Source organism: Pristis pectinata, chromosome 3 (assembly GCF_009764475.1).
Source record: "Pristis pectinata isolate sPriPec2 chromosome 3, sPriPec2.1.pri, whole genome shotgun sequence".
In the NCBI taxonomy this organism is placed as follows: domain Eukaryota; kingdom Metazoa; phylum Chordata; class Chondrichthyes; order Rhinopristiformes; family Pristidae; genus Pristis; species Pristis pectinata.
Genome location: NC_067407.1, coordinates 134,092,380 through 134,109,119, shown reverse-complemented (window position 1 = coordinate 134,109,119; position 16,740 = coordinate 134,092,380). Strand labels below are relative to the sequence as shown.

Genomic DNA, 16,740 nt, shown 5'->3' with positions numbered 1-16,740 from the left:
AGTTCAGAGGCTCACCAACTGGGTTCTCGAGCCTCTCTTCCAACTTGTCCTCCTTTAGGTACACAGAAGGCAAGTGCAGGCCAAATGTGGACCTTGGCAGCAAATGCAAGTGGTGACCCACACTCAGGAAAAGCCAGGCCTACAATTTCAGGCATTCATTAGGGAAGGAAATAGTCACAATCTTTTTGTTACTCTTACAGACTATTGTGAATTTTTTTTAGAAAAAAATAACAAATACTTGAAGCTAAAATCAGATACAGGGTAGGCGAGAGGAGTGCTGGGAGTGGGCGAATTGTACAAGTGGTCCTAATTGGGGTAATTTTGGGCCATGTCTGAACCCAAATCCACATAGTCATGGCAACAATTCAGCTTTAAACTGACCATCTCACTCAGAGGAGCAACCATCACATTCTGTTACGCAGCAATGATATCACTGGCCTGGCAAAGAGACAAAAACTGATCTAAGGTGCACAAATTTAGAAATCCAAGGTCGATCACTGAGATTAAAAAGTGAGATTAGGCAATTTCTACATACTCTGGATCACAGATATGTACCTAGAAGTTGGATTGCAAACAATGTTTTTCTCCAATGCTGTGCAATGCGGTTGACTTTAAAATCTACTTTGAAATGGCCAAGGAAGTCACTCATATCAAGAACAGTTAGAAATGGGCAATAAAAACTAGCCTTGACAGTGATAACTACCTCCCAAAAAGATAAAAACCTTCCCCACCACACAAATACAAGACTAGTTCGCTCCCTTCTTCCCCAACTTTGCACCACCATTGTCAATAGCTACATCAAGACCAAAGCCTGAAGCTTCATCTGCAAGTTATTAATGATGCAGTGGAACAGCAACCAAAATTGTTGCTGAGACATTACATTAAATTGGTTCCTGCATACGCTATAGAGTGCATTGGAATTTCTAGGCATCTTTGAAAGGGAAGTTTGATGCATATTTGTTGAAGAAAATTTCCAGGGTTTTGAAGCAAGGGCAGGGAATGGAAAGAATCAGCAAAGACAAAAGCTCTCTCTGTACTGCACAATTTTCAAGTATTCTGATGAACAGTCTTTGAGCTGGAACCTTAAGTCTGTTTCTTTCTTCACAGATGCAGCCTAACTTGCTGAGTACTTCCACCATTTTCTATTTTACTCCAGATTTGCAGTACTTTGCTTTTGAACTCACGTCTCAGCATGAATTCAGGGTGGGGCAGATGGTGAATAAAGCATTATATGTTAACTACAATTGTCACCCTGCCCCCAGTACTGACCGAATATTCCTTGTATCGGTCGGTGATCTGCTGTCGCTCTCTTTCCTGGAGAACCACTGCATATTCAGCATACTTGGTTGGATATTCCTTGATCATCAGATCAATAACTTCATCACTTCTCAAAGCAGTTAAGCCTAAAAACAGAGGATTTTACCATTTCAAAAATCTGTATAAATGAACAGCGTGTCACACCAGTTGATCCAACACCAATTAAGAGTCTAAACAAATCATCCATATTTGCCTTTAGGTCTTCTCACATTCCCCAGCTCTTGAACCTTAGATCATTCTCAAAAGCAAGACCAGCTCCCCCCATCTTCAAGAACATCTATCTTAATCTTGAGATCTGGATAACCACATAGTAATATGTCCAGATGAATATATTAAGCAACATTAATTTATTCTATCCATCTCTTCCAAGTATGGGTAGGTAATCACCATAATTATTATGGGCGGCACAGTGGCGTAGCGATTAGCGTAACTCTATTACAGCGCCAGTGACCTGGGTTCAATTCTGGCCACTGCCTGTAGCGAGTTTGTACATTCTCCCTGTGTCTGCGTGGGTTTCCTCCGGGTGCTCCGGTTTCCTCCCACATTCCAAAGACGTACGGGTTAGGAAGTTCTGGCATGCTATGTTGGCGCCAGAAGCGTGGCGACACTTGCGGGCTGCCCCCAGAACACACTGAGCAAAAGATGTATTCACTGTGTTTCGATGTACATGTGACTAATAAAGATATCTGGTCTTATTACTGTAGCGAACCACCAGCTAATTAGATTAGGTTAGTTTATCGTCATATACACCAGGGTGCAATGAAATTCCTTGTTCGCTTGAAGCTCTGAGTAATCAGTATTTATGATAATGAAAAATGTAACAATAAATACAATGATGAGTGCAAAACAGAATGGTGCAAAGATTGTGGTGCAACCTGTAGTGCAACAAGAATTGCATTGCACAGCCCAGAATGTTCCTGACTTCCACACCCATGGGACATTGAGAAACAGCTGAATAGGTATTTGAAATAGAAATGTGGTTTGTCCCCTTTGACTCTCACCAACTTTTACCGATGCACCATAGAAAGCATCCTATCAGGATGTATCATGGCTTGGTATGGCAACTGCTCTGCCCAAGACAGCAAGAAGCTGCAGAGAGTTGTGGACACAGCCCAGTGCATTACGGACACCAGTCTCCCCTCCTTGGACACCAGTCTTTACCTCTCGTCTTGGTGAAGCAGCTAGCATAATCAAAGACCCCACCCACCCGGGACATTCTCTCTTCTCTCCTCTTCCATCGGGTAGAAGATACAGGTGCCTGAGGGCATGTACCACCAGGCTCAAGGACAGCTTCTACCCCACTGTGATAAGACTATTGAACAGCTCCCTTATACAATGAGATGGACTATGACCTCATAATCTACCTTGTTGTGACCTTGCACCTTATTGCACTGCACTTTCTCTGTAGCTGTGACACTTTACTCTGTACTGTTATTGTTTTTACCTGTACTACATCAATGCACTCTGTACTAACTCAATGTAACTGCACCGTGTAATGAATTGACCTGTACAATCGGTATGCAAGACAAGTTCCTCGGTACAAGTGACAATAATAAACCAATACCAATGAAAGTGACAAGGGGGTTATCGAAGGGCAGGGCCACGGGATGTGCCACCCGAAGCTTGATCATTGTTGCAAACAGCTTCTTTTCACAGGACAGCCACGGCAATGACAACTGGAGCACAATTTTACCTGCAGGGCCACTGAATGTTAGTGTGACCACAGGGATGGCACAGGAGGTAAGCAGTCCAACCTTAGTGATTTAAAAAAAATGATGAAAATTCTACTACATCAATGCTCCAGTGGAAGGAAACACAGTCTAATGCCAAGATATTCTTAATAGTTTTACTCTTTACAGCTTTTATATATATTCCATTCCTATTCTCAAGAGCTGCTTATTCAACTGATCTTTCCCCATAAAGGTTTCCGACTAATCACGAATAATTGAATGAACAGCTCCTACAATTTAAATATCCTTTGAAATAAGAACTTACTTTTTGTGAATGGTATACAATTCCTAAATAATTTCCTGTCATACATTTAACTAAACATAGAAACAGGCATAGGCCATCCGTCAAGACTGATTCACCATGACAGATCGGTACTTCAGAGTTTGCCCACCTTTTGCTTCATTTCCTTTGCTAGCTTTACCGAATAAGTCTTAAAGATTCCAACTGATCCAGTAATCACAACTTTCTAGGGGAAAAGAGTTCTGAATTTCCACCCTTTGTAGGAAAGAATGCTTCCCGGTTTCCCTGAAGAGCCTAGTTCTAGTTTTAATACAGCGGCTTCTTTCTCAGTTTCTTTACCACAGGATCCATTTTTAGATATCTCACCCTCTAAACGAAGGAACACAACCCAGGTTTATGCAAACTCTGCACAATTTAAGCCTAGTAGATCAGAGTTGCACCCCAGGGTGAGATGTCCAAAACGGAACACATTATTTCACATGTGCTCAGACTGAAGCATCACTTCAACACTACTATTACACCCCAAAGTCAACAGAAAGCAAAACTTAGCAGGGTTAAAAAACATCAATCATGTACATTCCACGATGGGAAACTCAGGATAACTTTAAATAATGGTCGAATTCCCAGTAGTCTTCTGTGGGAAAAAAAGACTGCGTCTACTCAGAGCTAATTTGCTTCCTATATTTAAGCTTTAGCTCAAGAATCTTTCAATATATGTATTGCATCAAGAAGGCAACATCCATCATCAAAGATCCCCATAATCCGGGCCATGCCATCTTCTCGCAGCTACCATCAGGCAGGAGGTACAGAAGCCTGAAGTCCCACACTGCCAGGTTTAAAAACAGCTACTTCCCTTCAACCATTCGCTTCTTGAACCAACCAGCACAAACTTATCACTACCTCAGTACAGCAACACCATGACCACTTTGATCACTTTGCACCAAATGGACTTTGTGTTTTTTTGTTCTAATTGTGTTCTTTTCTGTAAAAATTGTGTATAATTTGTGTTTAATTTATGTTTTTCTTGTGAATGCTGCTTATCTGATGCTATGTGCCTGTGATGCTGCTGCAACTAAGTTTTTCATTGCACCTGTGCATACACGTACTTGTGCATATGACAATAAAGCCAACTTTGACTTTGGAACAGGGCTTTTATATTAAAATAAAACTACAGCTGGTTTTAAATTTGTTGTGCTTTGTGACTAAACTGAAAAGGACCACTAAGCAAAAATTGGATTTGCTAGATTTATGTGACATAGCCAGACTACATTTTGTACTCCAGCTCTCATATTATTTTTGACATTCCTCCTTTTTATAGAGACAATGTTCTACTGTGCTTTTGCTAATGAAAAGTTTTCTCAAGTTGTCCTTTCACAAAAGTGTACATATGTCACCCAGGTCTCTGCATCTGCGTTAAAATTCAGGTAAGATTACGAGGACACCGAAAGCAGAAGTAATTCAGCCTGGCCAGTTTGATGCTTATCCTCCCTTTCAATTCAATATCTCAGCCTTTTACTGCATCTTTCTGTTCCCTTTTCTTTCATGTGTTTATCTGGTTTCCTTTTGTAAATAGCCAAGCTATTTATCAACTTGTCTCTGTGGTAGCAAATTCCACAATGTCAGCACTCCCTGAGTAAAGAAGTTTTTCCTTACCTCCCTTCTGGACTTATTAACAACTATTTTATTTATGACCCTGATTTTCAGCTTATTCCATAAATGGAAATATTTTCTCCACATCTATGTTTTCCAACCCATGTATGGCCTTAGAGATTTCTGTTGGGGCCGAGAAGTCGCTCTCAAATGTTAATTGATTCCTTTTACCAAGTTGATGGGAGAAACAAAGAAACTAGAGAAGGCTTGACTGTGCCCTGCCACCAGCATCCACCATATAGGAAAAGCACAGATGTCAATAAGTAAATCACCTTAAACCACAAATGTCCTGGTGACTCTTTGCCACTTCTTTCTGATAGATCCCCCAAGTAATTATATTGATCTTGTTTGAACAAAGCAACTTAGAGCATTTTATTAAATAAAAGCAATCAAGCTGCCTGATAAATCAAACAGCAAGCTTGAATAATCGTCTTGAGAAATGTCTCGAAATCAAACTGTGAAGAGAAACATGATTTATCGTTTTTCTGAAATGACAAGCAGATTCTTTAGCTTCTGTCAAAGAAGCCACATTCATTTATTTTTGGTGCAGACTAATCATCCACAGATCCTAGATGACAGAACAACGGACACACAGTCAGCCCGTCATCTGTGGGGAAACTGACAGCATCAATTGCAACTCTGCTATTACACCCCATCAAAGTCAACAGCGAGCAAAATCAGATAGACTTTAAAAACAGCAATCATATAAGTTTTCTAATAGGAAAATTAGGATAAATTGCAATGAGCTCTATTCTCTCCTAAAGAGTTAAATTGATCACAACCAATGAATGTTGGTTAAAATTCCAACAGAGGTCAAATTTTTCTCTAGCAGTTTGAGTGCTTATAAAGCATAGTCCACATATTCTGGCAAGTGTGGGCTAACGTTGAGGTATTTCAACTTCTGTTTGGAATTTCTAAATATTGAAAAATATTTTTGTTGATGATAAAAGTGCCTGATGTGGCGCAATGGCTTGGCCCTAAGACAGAATATTGTTTGTTCAAGCCCCACCAGCAACATGTGCACAAAACTCTAGGCTGATTTCAACACAGTATTAGGAGAGTGTTACACTATTGGAGGAACTATCTTTTAGATGCGTTATTAAACCAAAGCTATAAGCTATAACCATAAAATATCCCACAGCACTATTTCAAAGAATAGGAAGATTACTCTGCTTTGGGCAATACCTATCCTTAAATCACATTAATGAAAGCAGATTAACTGGACTAGATGTGATTCTAGACCTACCAGCATTACTGGGTCTTAACCATGTTCTGAAGTGGCCTAACAAACTTCTCAATTTCAAGGAATATTTAAGGATGCACAACATATGCTTGCCTTGCCACTGACATCCACATCCCAGACATGAATACTGTGATTGTTTTTAAAAACATGCATTTAGAATAAATTTAATTTAGCTATTCCATCCATACAAACTGAATAGTATCAAGGTGGACAGCTTACCCAAGGTGCACTGTGTTTCTGTGATAACATTCATCTCTCTGAGATAAAGCTTCTCTTTGTGCGATAAATCACGTCGTTCCAGATCTGTCAAAGGACATGTGCCATTTAATTTAGAAAGTCATGTTCCATTGATAGTTAAAAAGTTATTGTGACTTTTGAAGAAATAAACCTTCTAGACAGATGCATATACACATGTACAGCAAATTAAGCCGAGTTCAGAATAAAACCATAATAACAAGGAAAATAATAATTAAGGCCTTACACCCTTTTACCAGTCAGCAATCATATAGGGCAGGCACGGTAGTGTAACAGTTAGCCTAACGCTTTACAGCGCCAGCGACCCAGGTTCAATTCCAGCCACTGTCTGTAAGGAGTTTGTACATTCTCCCAGTATCTGCGTGGGTTTCCTCCGGGTGCTCCGGTTTCCTCCCACATTCCAAAGACATACAGGTTAGGAAGTTGTGGGCATGCTATGTTGGCGTTGGAAGCGTGGCGACACTTGCGGGCTGCCCCCAGAACACACTACGCAAAAGGTGCATTTCACTGTGTGTTTTGATGTACATGAGACTAAATAAAGATATCTTGTAGCAGTTGCTACCGCGGAATAAAACAAGACTCTACTCGGAGGATTGCCAAACAAGTACTGGTTTATTTTCCCGCCTTGCGCGGGCCCTTTAAGGGAGAATGTTCCCGCCCAAAACAACCGGCAATGACGTAAGTCCTACGTCATCAGGACTTTCCCGCGCGTGGGTTCTCCCCGTCGCTCGGGAAGACGAGGCCCGCCGCCATCTTGGGCCTCGTCGCTCCGACGCCGCACGACCTGACTGCCGAGCTGGTTCGCCCGACTAGACGGTGAGTCGCCACAATCTTGTCTTATTTGTGTTTGGGTGATGGTGTTTATTGCATATAAATCAGAGAACATTTTAAACTACAAGAGTCGGCAATAGATAATCAATAACCCCACACCAGTTGACAGCTCGAGAATAGGTTGTTGTTGATCAAAACCTGCAGTATTCTCTTTGAGATTCCTCATAGCTGAAGAACCCAAAAAATGTCAAAATTTTAATGTCAGGGCTCCATGACCAATTAGGTTTCTGGGCTATAAATTTCAACAACCCATTCAGTCTACACTGAAAACATCTGAGGCTATTGAACCTTGAGTCATAGTTTTGCTGTTCATCACACGAGGGAGTATTCTAATCAGACGCCTGAAGACTTTTTTGGTCCTGAAGTAAAGGGCCAAATATAAACAGCACAGACAAGTCCCGATAATATCATTGGGATATGCATGCTGTTCTAACCTTGGAATTGATTCAGGATAAAAACAAAAGCTACCAGAACCATGGATCCCAGCTACATAACACCAGTCAGTGAAGGATACCGTATACTTCCCGTTCCCCAGTTTCAACCTCACTGTCTCACTCTATAGTTTGAATTTGCATCATCTGATTTCAGGTGGGAACTAGCCATGGTTAAGACTTCCTGAGTTGAACAGTTTGCTGTTCACATTAGCTCTATCCACTATTCCTGTTACCAAATGCAACTGTAACTTCATTACCTCCAGGAGATTGTGCTTTTACAGGCCAGCAGAATAGGCTGTAGATCTAGGATCTCAGTGCTCAAGAGTTGAAGGGCCAGTACAGCATGGAGGAATTTCCAAGCTACTACGTGTAACAGTTGTGTACATGAATACAGCTGCTACAGTAGATGGTGGATCCACAACACAGCAATCAAACATGGAAAGTTAAGGTTAATGGAATGTCCTTTGTGCAATGCTATATAGGCTGTTGAAAATTATGAAGGACCATCAAATAGTAAAAGTGTGCAGCAGGAGATTTCACTGTACCACAGTACATTAATGGCCAAATATATGGTGCATTCCATCAGGCCAGAACTTGCTGTAGGCAGTGAGCTAGCTGCTGGCTTACAAATTAACTCCAAAGTTACGAAGAGCAATCCAGACAGTTGCAACTTACTGTGGGGAGCAGCCTGGAGATCTCATTGCAAGGCCTTATGCCTCGCAAGGGCCTTCCATACTATAACCAGATTGCCCAGGGCCAGAACAAACTTCAGCCACAAAAGAACAAAAACATTGACAACTGCTGAAGCCATGACACTGGCTTAGCAGAACTGACAAAGCTGTCAAACACTCTGAATGTCCCCAGCATTCAAAAACAACTCTAAAAAGAAAAAAACTCTTAAAATTTTAAATTTAAAGAAAGCACTTAAAACATTTAAAAGCACTGGAAAAAAATTAAAAATTTAAATTAAGCCCCTCACAATCAGTCCACTCCATTAATATTAATAATGATTTACTTACTGCCTCCATGGGGAGCCTGTATTGGAGGGCAGTCAGAGAAACTATGCCAAAGTACAACTTTGCAATTCCAGAAATCAACTGCACATGCTCAGAATCCCAAAGTTGCTGGCAGGTCAGTGAGAAAATGCCAACATTTCCCAGCAGAATCCAGGCCATTATATATTTGGATTGAATGCCCTACTAATGATATTCACGAGCATTCAGGTATTTTTAGAATTACGCATAGCATTTAAGTGTAATTAAATAAACAAAAAGAAATGAAGTGCAAAATATTGCAAGCTCAAGAAAGCCTACCTGGATATTTACGCTTGAATGAAGTCACACCTAAGTATTCACTAACTTGTTCCTGAAGCATGTAATACTCCCCTGTATCGTCACCTGGCCATTTATACTCCGTCAACATCTCTGCTGGAAAATAGGTTGAGCTGAGAAGAAAAATTATTTTAAAATCTCTCTGGTATAGTTGAATTTTACAGTTTAAACAGCAAGTGTTCTAATAGGTCCAGTTGGATTGAACATGGTACAAACCGTGAATACAATCTCTTTAGTGCGACGACAGCAACAACAAATTTATTTATATAGCACCTTCAATCTTGAAAGGGGCTTTACAGGAAGCATGGTCAAACAAAATTTGATACCAAGCCACAAAGAAATATCAGGACAAACAGCCAAAGGTTTGGTCATAGTGGTAGGTTCTAAAGTATTAAGCAAAGAAGCAGAGGAAGACAGGCAGAAAGGTTTCGGCTAATGCTTAGGATTTGGCATCTGAAGGTGGAAATGCCAACAGTGGAGTGATTACAATCAGAGATGCTCGAGAGGCCTGAAGTGCTGGTGTACAGAGATCTTGGAAGCCTGGAAGAAATGGCCACTAAAAACAAAAATGAAGTCCAGAGTTAACAAGACAGAAGCAGAGTCCCTGATTTATTGGGACATAACTATGTTAGACAGTTTATGCAGTATTAACGTGTAGAGTTTTCTAAAGGGCAAGGGAAAGAAGTGGTATAATTCTCTACCTGAAGTCTTGAGCGGTGTCGCTGCTTTTTGAGCTATCTCCAGATCCCATGCGTCGGCGCTTGGCAGGCTGACTTGCAGCATCATCATTTGAAGTCTCTTCTGTGTCTTCCTAAAGCAATGAATAAAAATGTAAAATACTGTACAAGATCAATCATGTTTGGATAAATCTTTTCAAGACACTCCTTAAAGTTACCTCTTTCTGCATGTATCCTCAATTCTGCACTCCCATTCCACCTGCAGTAACCATTGATTCACACACACCCCACCCCCACTTATCATGAACCTGTCTACTTCTGCCTTAACTGTGCTGCGTAAATATAAGGTGAAGTTGCATGGAAGACATTTTTTTCTAACATTGACTGTTGCAATTTAATATTCCTCTTTTGATTCATTTTAGTAAAATAGCAAAGTGCCTTTGCAACTGCATCTAAAGTTGTTCTCATGCTGAGCATTTACTCTCCAAGATAAGCACCAGAAGTATCAATCTATCTCATCCCCTAAAAAGGAGATTGGGTTAGTAAAATCCATTCAGAAAAATTAAAATCAAGTCCAGTTTGCTGACTAATTGTCACTATTCAACTTCTCCACAAAGTATTGATTTGTTGCTGGGGTTTAGTCCTCTTGGGTACAAGCATCATGTTTGAAACCCCACCCAGTCTAGTTTAATTCCTGGCACTGTATAGAAGTGGCTCTATTTACAGTCACCAAAGACAATCGATATGATTCACCTTAATCTACTGCCAGCCTTTGACATGGTTGACCATAGCATTCTTCCTCAACAGCTCCCTTATACCATTCAGCTGAGTGAAATTGCACTCGCCTGGTTCCATTCTTATATGGCATCTCTCCCTCTACCTCCTGTCGACATACTATATCTTGGTGAACACCTTCCATAGGCTTCCATGTGTACAATGACTCTCGGCTCTATCTCAACACCACCTTTCTTGATCTCACCAGTCTCTCTGGTCCTGGACCAATGGAAGATTTCTCCAATAAATATTTTCTCCATTAAATATGCTACAAATTTGGTTCACTAGTCAAGGTCTCCACCCCCCAACTCCTTAATTTCTGCTTGACACTAACCAGACTGTTCGCAAACCTTGTCATTAGAGCCAACTCCTACATATGCAAAGCATCAACTAAAACCAGTTCCATCTCTTACCAGCGTAATTCCATTCCTGACGCAGCTCATCTGCTGTTCAAACCATCACCCATGTCTTTTTGTAAGCTCCAGACTTCACTATTTAAACCCAATCCCTCCAATTTCCCATCTACCTTGATCCTTAAATACATAGAAAACTCTGACTGAATGTTCACCCATCACCTACACTTGCTCCCCATCATGCTGGGCATTTTAAAATCTCTCCAGGAGTGACTGAAATCTCTTAAAATTTCATTGCTCCCCAACTCTATAACCTCCTTCTGAAACTTTCAAGATAAACATACCCCCAATTGCTCCACTATCAGAGATGCTTCAGCTGTCAAGAGCCCAAGCTCTAGAATTTCTCTGTAACAGTAGCACCTTATTCTGCATTCTGTTAGTGTTTTTCCCGTGTACTCTCTCTATGTATGGATGTGATAACATGATCTATATGAATGGCAAACAAAACAAAGTTTTTCACTGTACCTTGGTACATGTGACAATAATAAACTAATTTAGAATTTCATCCCCAAACCTCTCTCCTTCCTTCACAGAACGTACCTCGCTGACTACGCTTTTAGCTCAATGTTAAATTATATTTCAAAGTGTTCTTGTGAAACACCTCAGGAAATTTTACTACATTAGAGTTGTTGTGTAAATGCAGGTTGTTGTTATTACAATGAAGTTTTAAATTTGACACTAAATGCTGTGTTGAGACACATGAATAGAAAACGGTGCCAAGGGAGGCATTCTGTCCATCATGTCCAAGCTAGGGGAAAAAAGATATTTAGGCTAATCTCACTCCTCGCCTGCAATATGGAATATCTAGGTTCAAGTGTTAATGAACCTCTTTCACCCTTCTACCAATTACAAATCAGTTGCAAATGTAAAATATTAATCCCTTTAAAAGGGGAACAGGCCTTTCTGGTCACTCTCTCTGGGCTTCTCACTATCTTATACACCTACATAAAATGGACCCTCAGCCTTCTTCATTCCCATATTGGAATGAAGAGAAAGTGAAAGTCATCCAAATTAGGAAAGGCAACAATTGTTGAACAAATGTTAGTGGCAGGGAACTGTGGAAGGTTTCTTAGAATTACAGGATGGCGAAGTTACTGGAAGATATGAAGAGGTTAGTGACATGAAGCACAAGTGGGAAGAAAAGAATTAGAGACACAAGAGACAGCAGATGCTGGAAAATGGAGCAAAAATAAAACAAGATACTGGAGGAACTCAGCATCAGGTAGCATCTGTGGAGAGAGAAATGGACAGTCGATGAAAATAATTATTCTGGTTATAATGATAAAGAGAAAGGTGAGGAAGAAAAATCAAGGCACAATGTTAAAAAAATATATATACATATATATATAAAAAAAACTGAAGAGGCATCGTGACAGGAGAGCTTTAACATGACTTCCTCACTTATATTCTAAGCCTTGGTATATAAAGAAAAGTACTTGCGTTCTGAATTGCCTCATTTTCTACCTGTCCTATGGGTACGTGCTCCAAGGTCCCTCTGTTCTAAACACTTGCCAGTTTTCTATCATTTATTGTGCGTTTTCATGATGTGTTTTCTCCCCCAAGTGCATCACCACACGCTGGTCTGGGAATTGACTGCCATTTAGTATTTTCCTGGCCACCTTGCCAGTTCATTAATGTCTTCTTGCAGCCTTCAGTTTTCTTTCTTGTTATCAAATACTTGGCCATTACTGGTATCATCAGCCAATTTCTTACATCACATCTCTCACATTGAAGTCCAAATCACTGATACTACCTCGAAAAGAAAGGGACCTTGCACCAAGTCTCTCAGTACACCACTTCACTGCCATATTATGTCATCTGGTCTCACCCTATCAAAGATATTCCCTTTGTTCTATTCATCCCTCCCCACCTTTGCTGCTACCTCTAACTGGTTTAATCTCTTTCCCAGTTCTGATGAAGGTTTCGTAAACTATTTTTCTCTTCACAGATGCCACCTGACCTGCTGAGTGTTTCCAGATTTTCTGTCTTTATTATAGCCCATAAACCACTATTACACTATCTCCCTTATTGATTGCATTGCCCTCACCAATATTTATTCCTCCCTCAACACTGCCAAAACATGTTGTATCACTGACATTTGTGGGAACTTGCTCTGCACAAAGAACCTATCACAATTCCAAGGCCGCTAAGACTCAAAAGTACCGAATTGGCTATAAAGCACTCCAGGTCATCCTGAAAGGCACCATATAAATGCAGGTCTTGTTCTACTCAGGAGAAGTTAACACGTGGATATGGTTGGACCTGGTGACTGGAATCCGCTTCTTTCCGTTTTACCAAGCAAAAAAACAGTATAAACTGGAAATGCAGAGAATGCCAGAAGCCCTTTGCAAATCATACAGTCCCTGCAGTGGGAGACATAGATAATGTTTCAGGTCAGCGACCTCTCCCCAGGACTCCCACGGTTTGTTTTGAATTGTACCGCCCGTGTTGCTTTCAGGCGGATTCGTTGAGCCGCAAACACAAGATCAATCCAGCCCCTCGCTCCGAGAGGGCGGGCAAGCGCCCGGCAACCTTCCGCTGCAGCCCGAGGGAAGGTTAAAGCCACGGCCGCTAACCCAAGCCACCAGGAGTCCGGGCACCGAAGGAAGAGGAAAGCAAAGAGATCCCGGCGCCGTTTCCCTGGCCACTCACCCTGCTAGACTGCGCTCCGGGAGTTGCCGGGTTGCTATCGCACAAACGGCTCGACGATACCGCGGCAGCCATTTTCACTGCACTGTTTTTACCGCCAGTGGGCCGACCATTAACCTTCCCGGAGCCCGCAGACGCTGGGTACCTCGGCCATCGTCATGGTCGGCCCACCAGCCACAGCACCTGATCTGAATCCAACCCTTGAGTCCAAAACAGAAAATTGTCTCCTGTTATTTTTTACGCCACAGAATAATCATGGGCTTTGGAATGAAAAAAAGGGAATCAGAGAAAATGCAAACATATTCATTTTATGATATAAGATATCTTTATTAGTCACATGTACATCGAAACACAGTGAAATGCATCTTTTGCGTAGTGTTCTGGGGGCAGCCCGCAAGTGTCGCCACGCTTCCGACGCCAACATAGCACGCCCACAACTTCCTAACCCGTACGTCTTTGGAATGTGGGAGGAAACCGGAGCACCCGGAGGAAACCCACACAGACACGGGGAGAATGTACAAACTCCTGACAGACAAGTGGCCGGAATTGAACCCAGGTTGCTGGAGCTGTAAAGTGTTACGCTAACCGCTACGCTACCGTGCCTGCCCTAAAACTTCCTCTGCTGCCAGGGTACGATTTGAACTTGTACCCCCAGAGCATTAGCCCAGACCTCAGAACAGTAATGTAACCATTATGCTGCCATGTCTTATTAACAAAGATGTTTTTTCAAGAGTGAGGCTGTTTGTATATTGGGAGATTGCTGTACTCTTCCAATTCCAGTCTCTTGGTCATCCAGAAATGTATCTCCTGTAGCCGAACGCAGCGCGTTGCTGAAAGGAAAACTCAGAGATGTGGAGGCTGAACCGGAGCACACTTTACTGTAACAAGCAAAATGAGCGCGCACGCAAAAGTACCCGAGAGCCTCTCTGGCGGACGTGACATAGGGTTCCTGCCAGAAGGCCCGCCCCACGGTTAATCTACGACGCGCTCCTGCGCGACCGCCCACGGCCGCTGATGGTGGTTCGAGTTCCGTGAGTACGGGCCACTACACCACCCTCCCCCCCCCCAGAAACGTCCATCGGGGGCGTGGGACCCCCAGTCTGTGTGTCCTTCTTGGGTGGCCTGCCCCGCTGGCGCGTTGAGGGTACCTTCACCGGCTGCTCAATGTCCAAATGCGCCGGTTTGAGGCAGTCCACTGTGAAAGTGTCCTCGCGGCTACCCACCTCCATGACACACGTAGATCCGTTGTGCTGGATCACCTTGAAGGGTCCTTCATAAGGCCTCTGTAGAGGTGACGTGCATGCCCCTGCGAATGAAAACGTACTCGCAATCCCGGAGGTCCTTAGGGATAGTGCCATGTCTGGAGGTTGGAACCGGTGCCAGGGTCCATACCTTGTCCTGTGGCCTCGTCAGCACTTCTGCCGGCGTCCCTGCTGGACCTTGGGCCTCTGGCATGAACTCGCCCAGGACCGTCAAGGGAGTGCCGTAGACCAACTCCATTGAGGAGATGCCCAGGTCCTCCTTGGGGGCCATGCGGATGCCCAGTAAAACCCAGGGGAGCTCATCTGTCCAGTTGGGGCCCCTGAGGCATGCCATCAGGGCTGACTTGAGGTGCCTGTGGAACCGCTCGACCAAACCATTGGACTGTGGGTGGTACACCATGGTGTGATGTAACCGGGTGCCCAGGAGCTGCGCCAGTGCTGTCCACAAACCTGACGTGAAATGTGCCCCTGTCGGAGGTGATGTCCGCTGGGAGTCCAAACCTGGCGATACAGTTTGCGATGAGCATCCTGGCGCAGGATTCGGTGGACATGTCCACTAGCGTCACGGCGTCCAGCCATCTGGTGAACCTGTTGACCATGGTAAAGATATACCTGGCGCCCCAGGAGACGAGCAGGGGGCCGACGATGTCCACGTGGATGTGCTGAAACCTCCCGAGCGTTGGCTGGAACTGCTGGAGAGGGGCCTTCACATGCCGCTGGACTTTGGCGGTCTGGTAGTGTACGCAGGTCCTGGCCCAGTGCCCGACCTGCTTGCGCAAACCGTGCCAAATGAATTTGTCCGCTAGCAATTTGATAGACGCCCGGATGGACGGGTGGGCCAGGTCGTGTAGCATGTCGAACACCTGTTGCCTCCATGCTGCTGGTACCACAGGCCAAGGTCTGCCAGTAGACGTGTCGCACACAAGCCGAACCACTGTCGGGTCGACGGGGATGTCCTCCAACTGGAGTCCCGAAACGGCAGTGCGGTAGGCCGGGATCTCGGTGTCCACCTGTTGCGCCTGCACCAGCGCCGTGTAGTCGATCTCTGGGGCTGTGGTGGTCACTGAGTGGATGTGGGGGCGGGACAGCGCGTCGGCGACCACGTTGTTCTTCCCTGCGATGTGGCGGACGTCTGTGGTGAACTCCGAAATAAAGGAGAGATGCCTCTGCTGCCAAGCCGACCATGGGTCCGATACCTTTGCAAGGGCGAAGGTGAGGGGCTTGTGGTCTGTATACACGGTGAAATCCCTTCCTTCGAGGAAATACTGGAAGTGCCGGAGAGCCAGGTAGAGCGCTAACAACTCCCTGTCGAAAGCGCTGTACTTAACCTCCAGTGGTCTCAGGTGTCGGCTGAAAAAGGCAAGCGGTCGCCACTGGCCCTCGATGAGCTGCTCCAAGACTCCGCCGACCGCTGTGTTGGAAGCGTTGACTGTGAGCGCCGTGGGTACATCGACTCTCGGGTGTACTAGGAGGGCCGCCTTCACCAACGCCTCTTTGGCCCGCTCAAAAGCCTCCGTGAACTCTGCGTCCCTGCCACCTCTTTGGCCTTGCCGGCCATCAGACTGAACCAGGGTCTCATGATGCGCGCCACCGCCGGCGCGAGCCGATGGTAGAAATTTACCATCCCCACGAACTCTTGCAGGCCCTTGACCGTGCTGGGTTTGGGAAACTGGCGGATGGCCTGGACCTTGTCCGGTAGAGGGGCAGCTCCGTGCTGGTTGACCCTGTAGCCCAAGAAGTCGATCACCGTCAGCCCAAACTGGAACTTCGCCGGGTTGATTGCCAGTCCGTGGTCACTCAGGCGCTGGCAGAGTTGGCGCAAATGTGCCACATGCTCTTTGCGTGACTTGCTGGCCACCAGGATATCGTCTAGGTAGATGAAGACGAAATCCAGGCCTCGCCCCACCGAGTCCATAAGCCTCTGGAAAGTCTG

At 44.0% G+C, this 16,740-nt stretch overlaps 2 protein-coding genes across 3 annotated transcripts in view; one reads left to right on the top strand and one right to left on the bottom strand.

The window, feature by feature from the left end:
* Nucleotides 1-13,658, bottom strand: part of phf10 (PHD finger protein 10) — a 37,496-nt gene extending 23,838 nt beyond the window's left edge. Inside the window, exons 1-5 of the mRNA XM_052011493.1 lie at nt 13,549-13,658; nt 9,734-9,843; nt 9,015-9,145; nt 6,401-6,484; nt 1,270-1,403 (exon numbers count right to left, since the gene is read on the bottom strand). Coding sequence (XP_051867453.1) covers nt 1,270-1,403; nt 6,401-6,484; nt 9,015-9,145; nt 9,734-9,843; nt 13,549-13,620 — 531 coding nt within the window. The 5' untranslated portion in view covers nt 13,621-13,658. The remainder of the gene's footprint in view (nt 1-1,269; nt 1,404-6,400; nt 6,485-9,014; nt 9,146-9,733; nt 9,844-13,548) is intronic.
* A 392-nt stretch (nt 13,659-14,050) lies between these two features.
* LOC127568130 (endoplasmic reticulum membrane-associated RNA degradation protein-like) overlaps nt 14,051-16,740 on the top strand; it is a 56,847-nt gene continuing 54,157 nt past the window's right edge. Inside the window, exon 1 of one of the 2 annotated variants that reach the window (XM_052011486.1) lies at nt 14,051-14,101. The gene's annotated coding sequence lies outside the window, so the exon portion shown is untranslated. Of the gene's footprint in view, nt 14,102-14,131; nt 14,176-16,740 lie in introns of those variants that run through there. The other variant, XM_052011487.1, reaches the window with a different exon arrangement.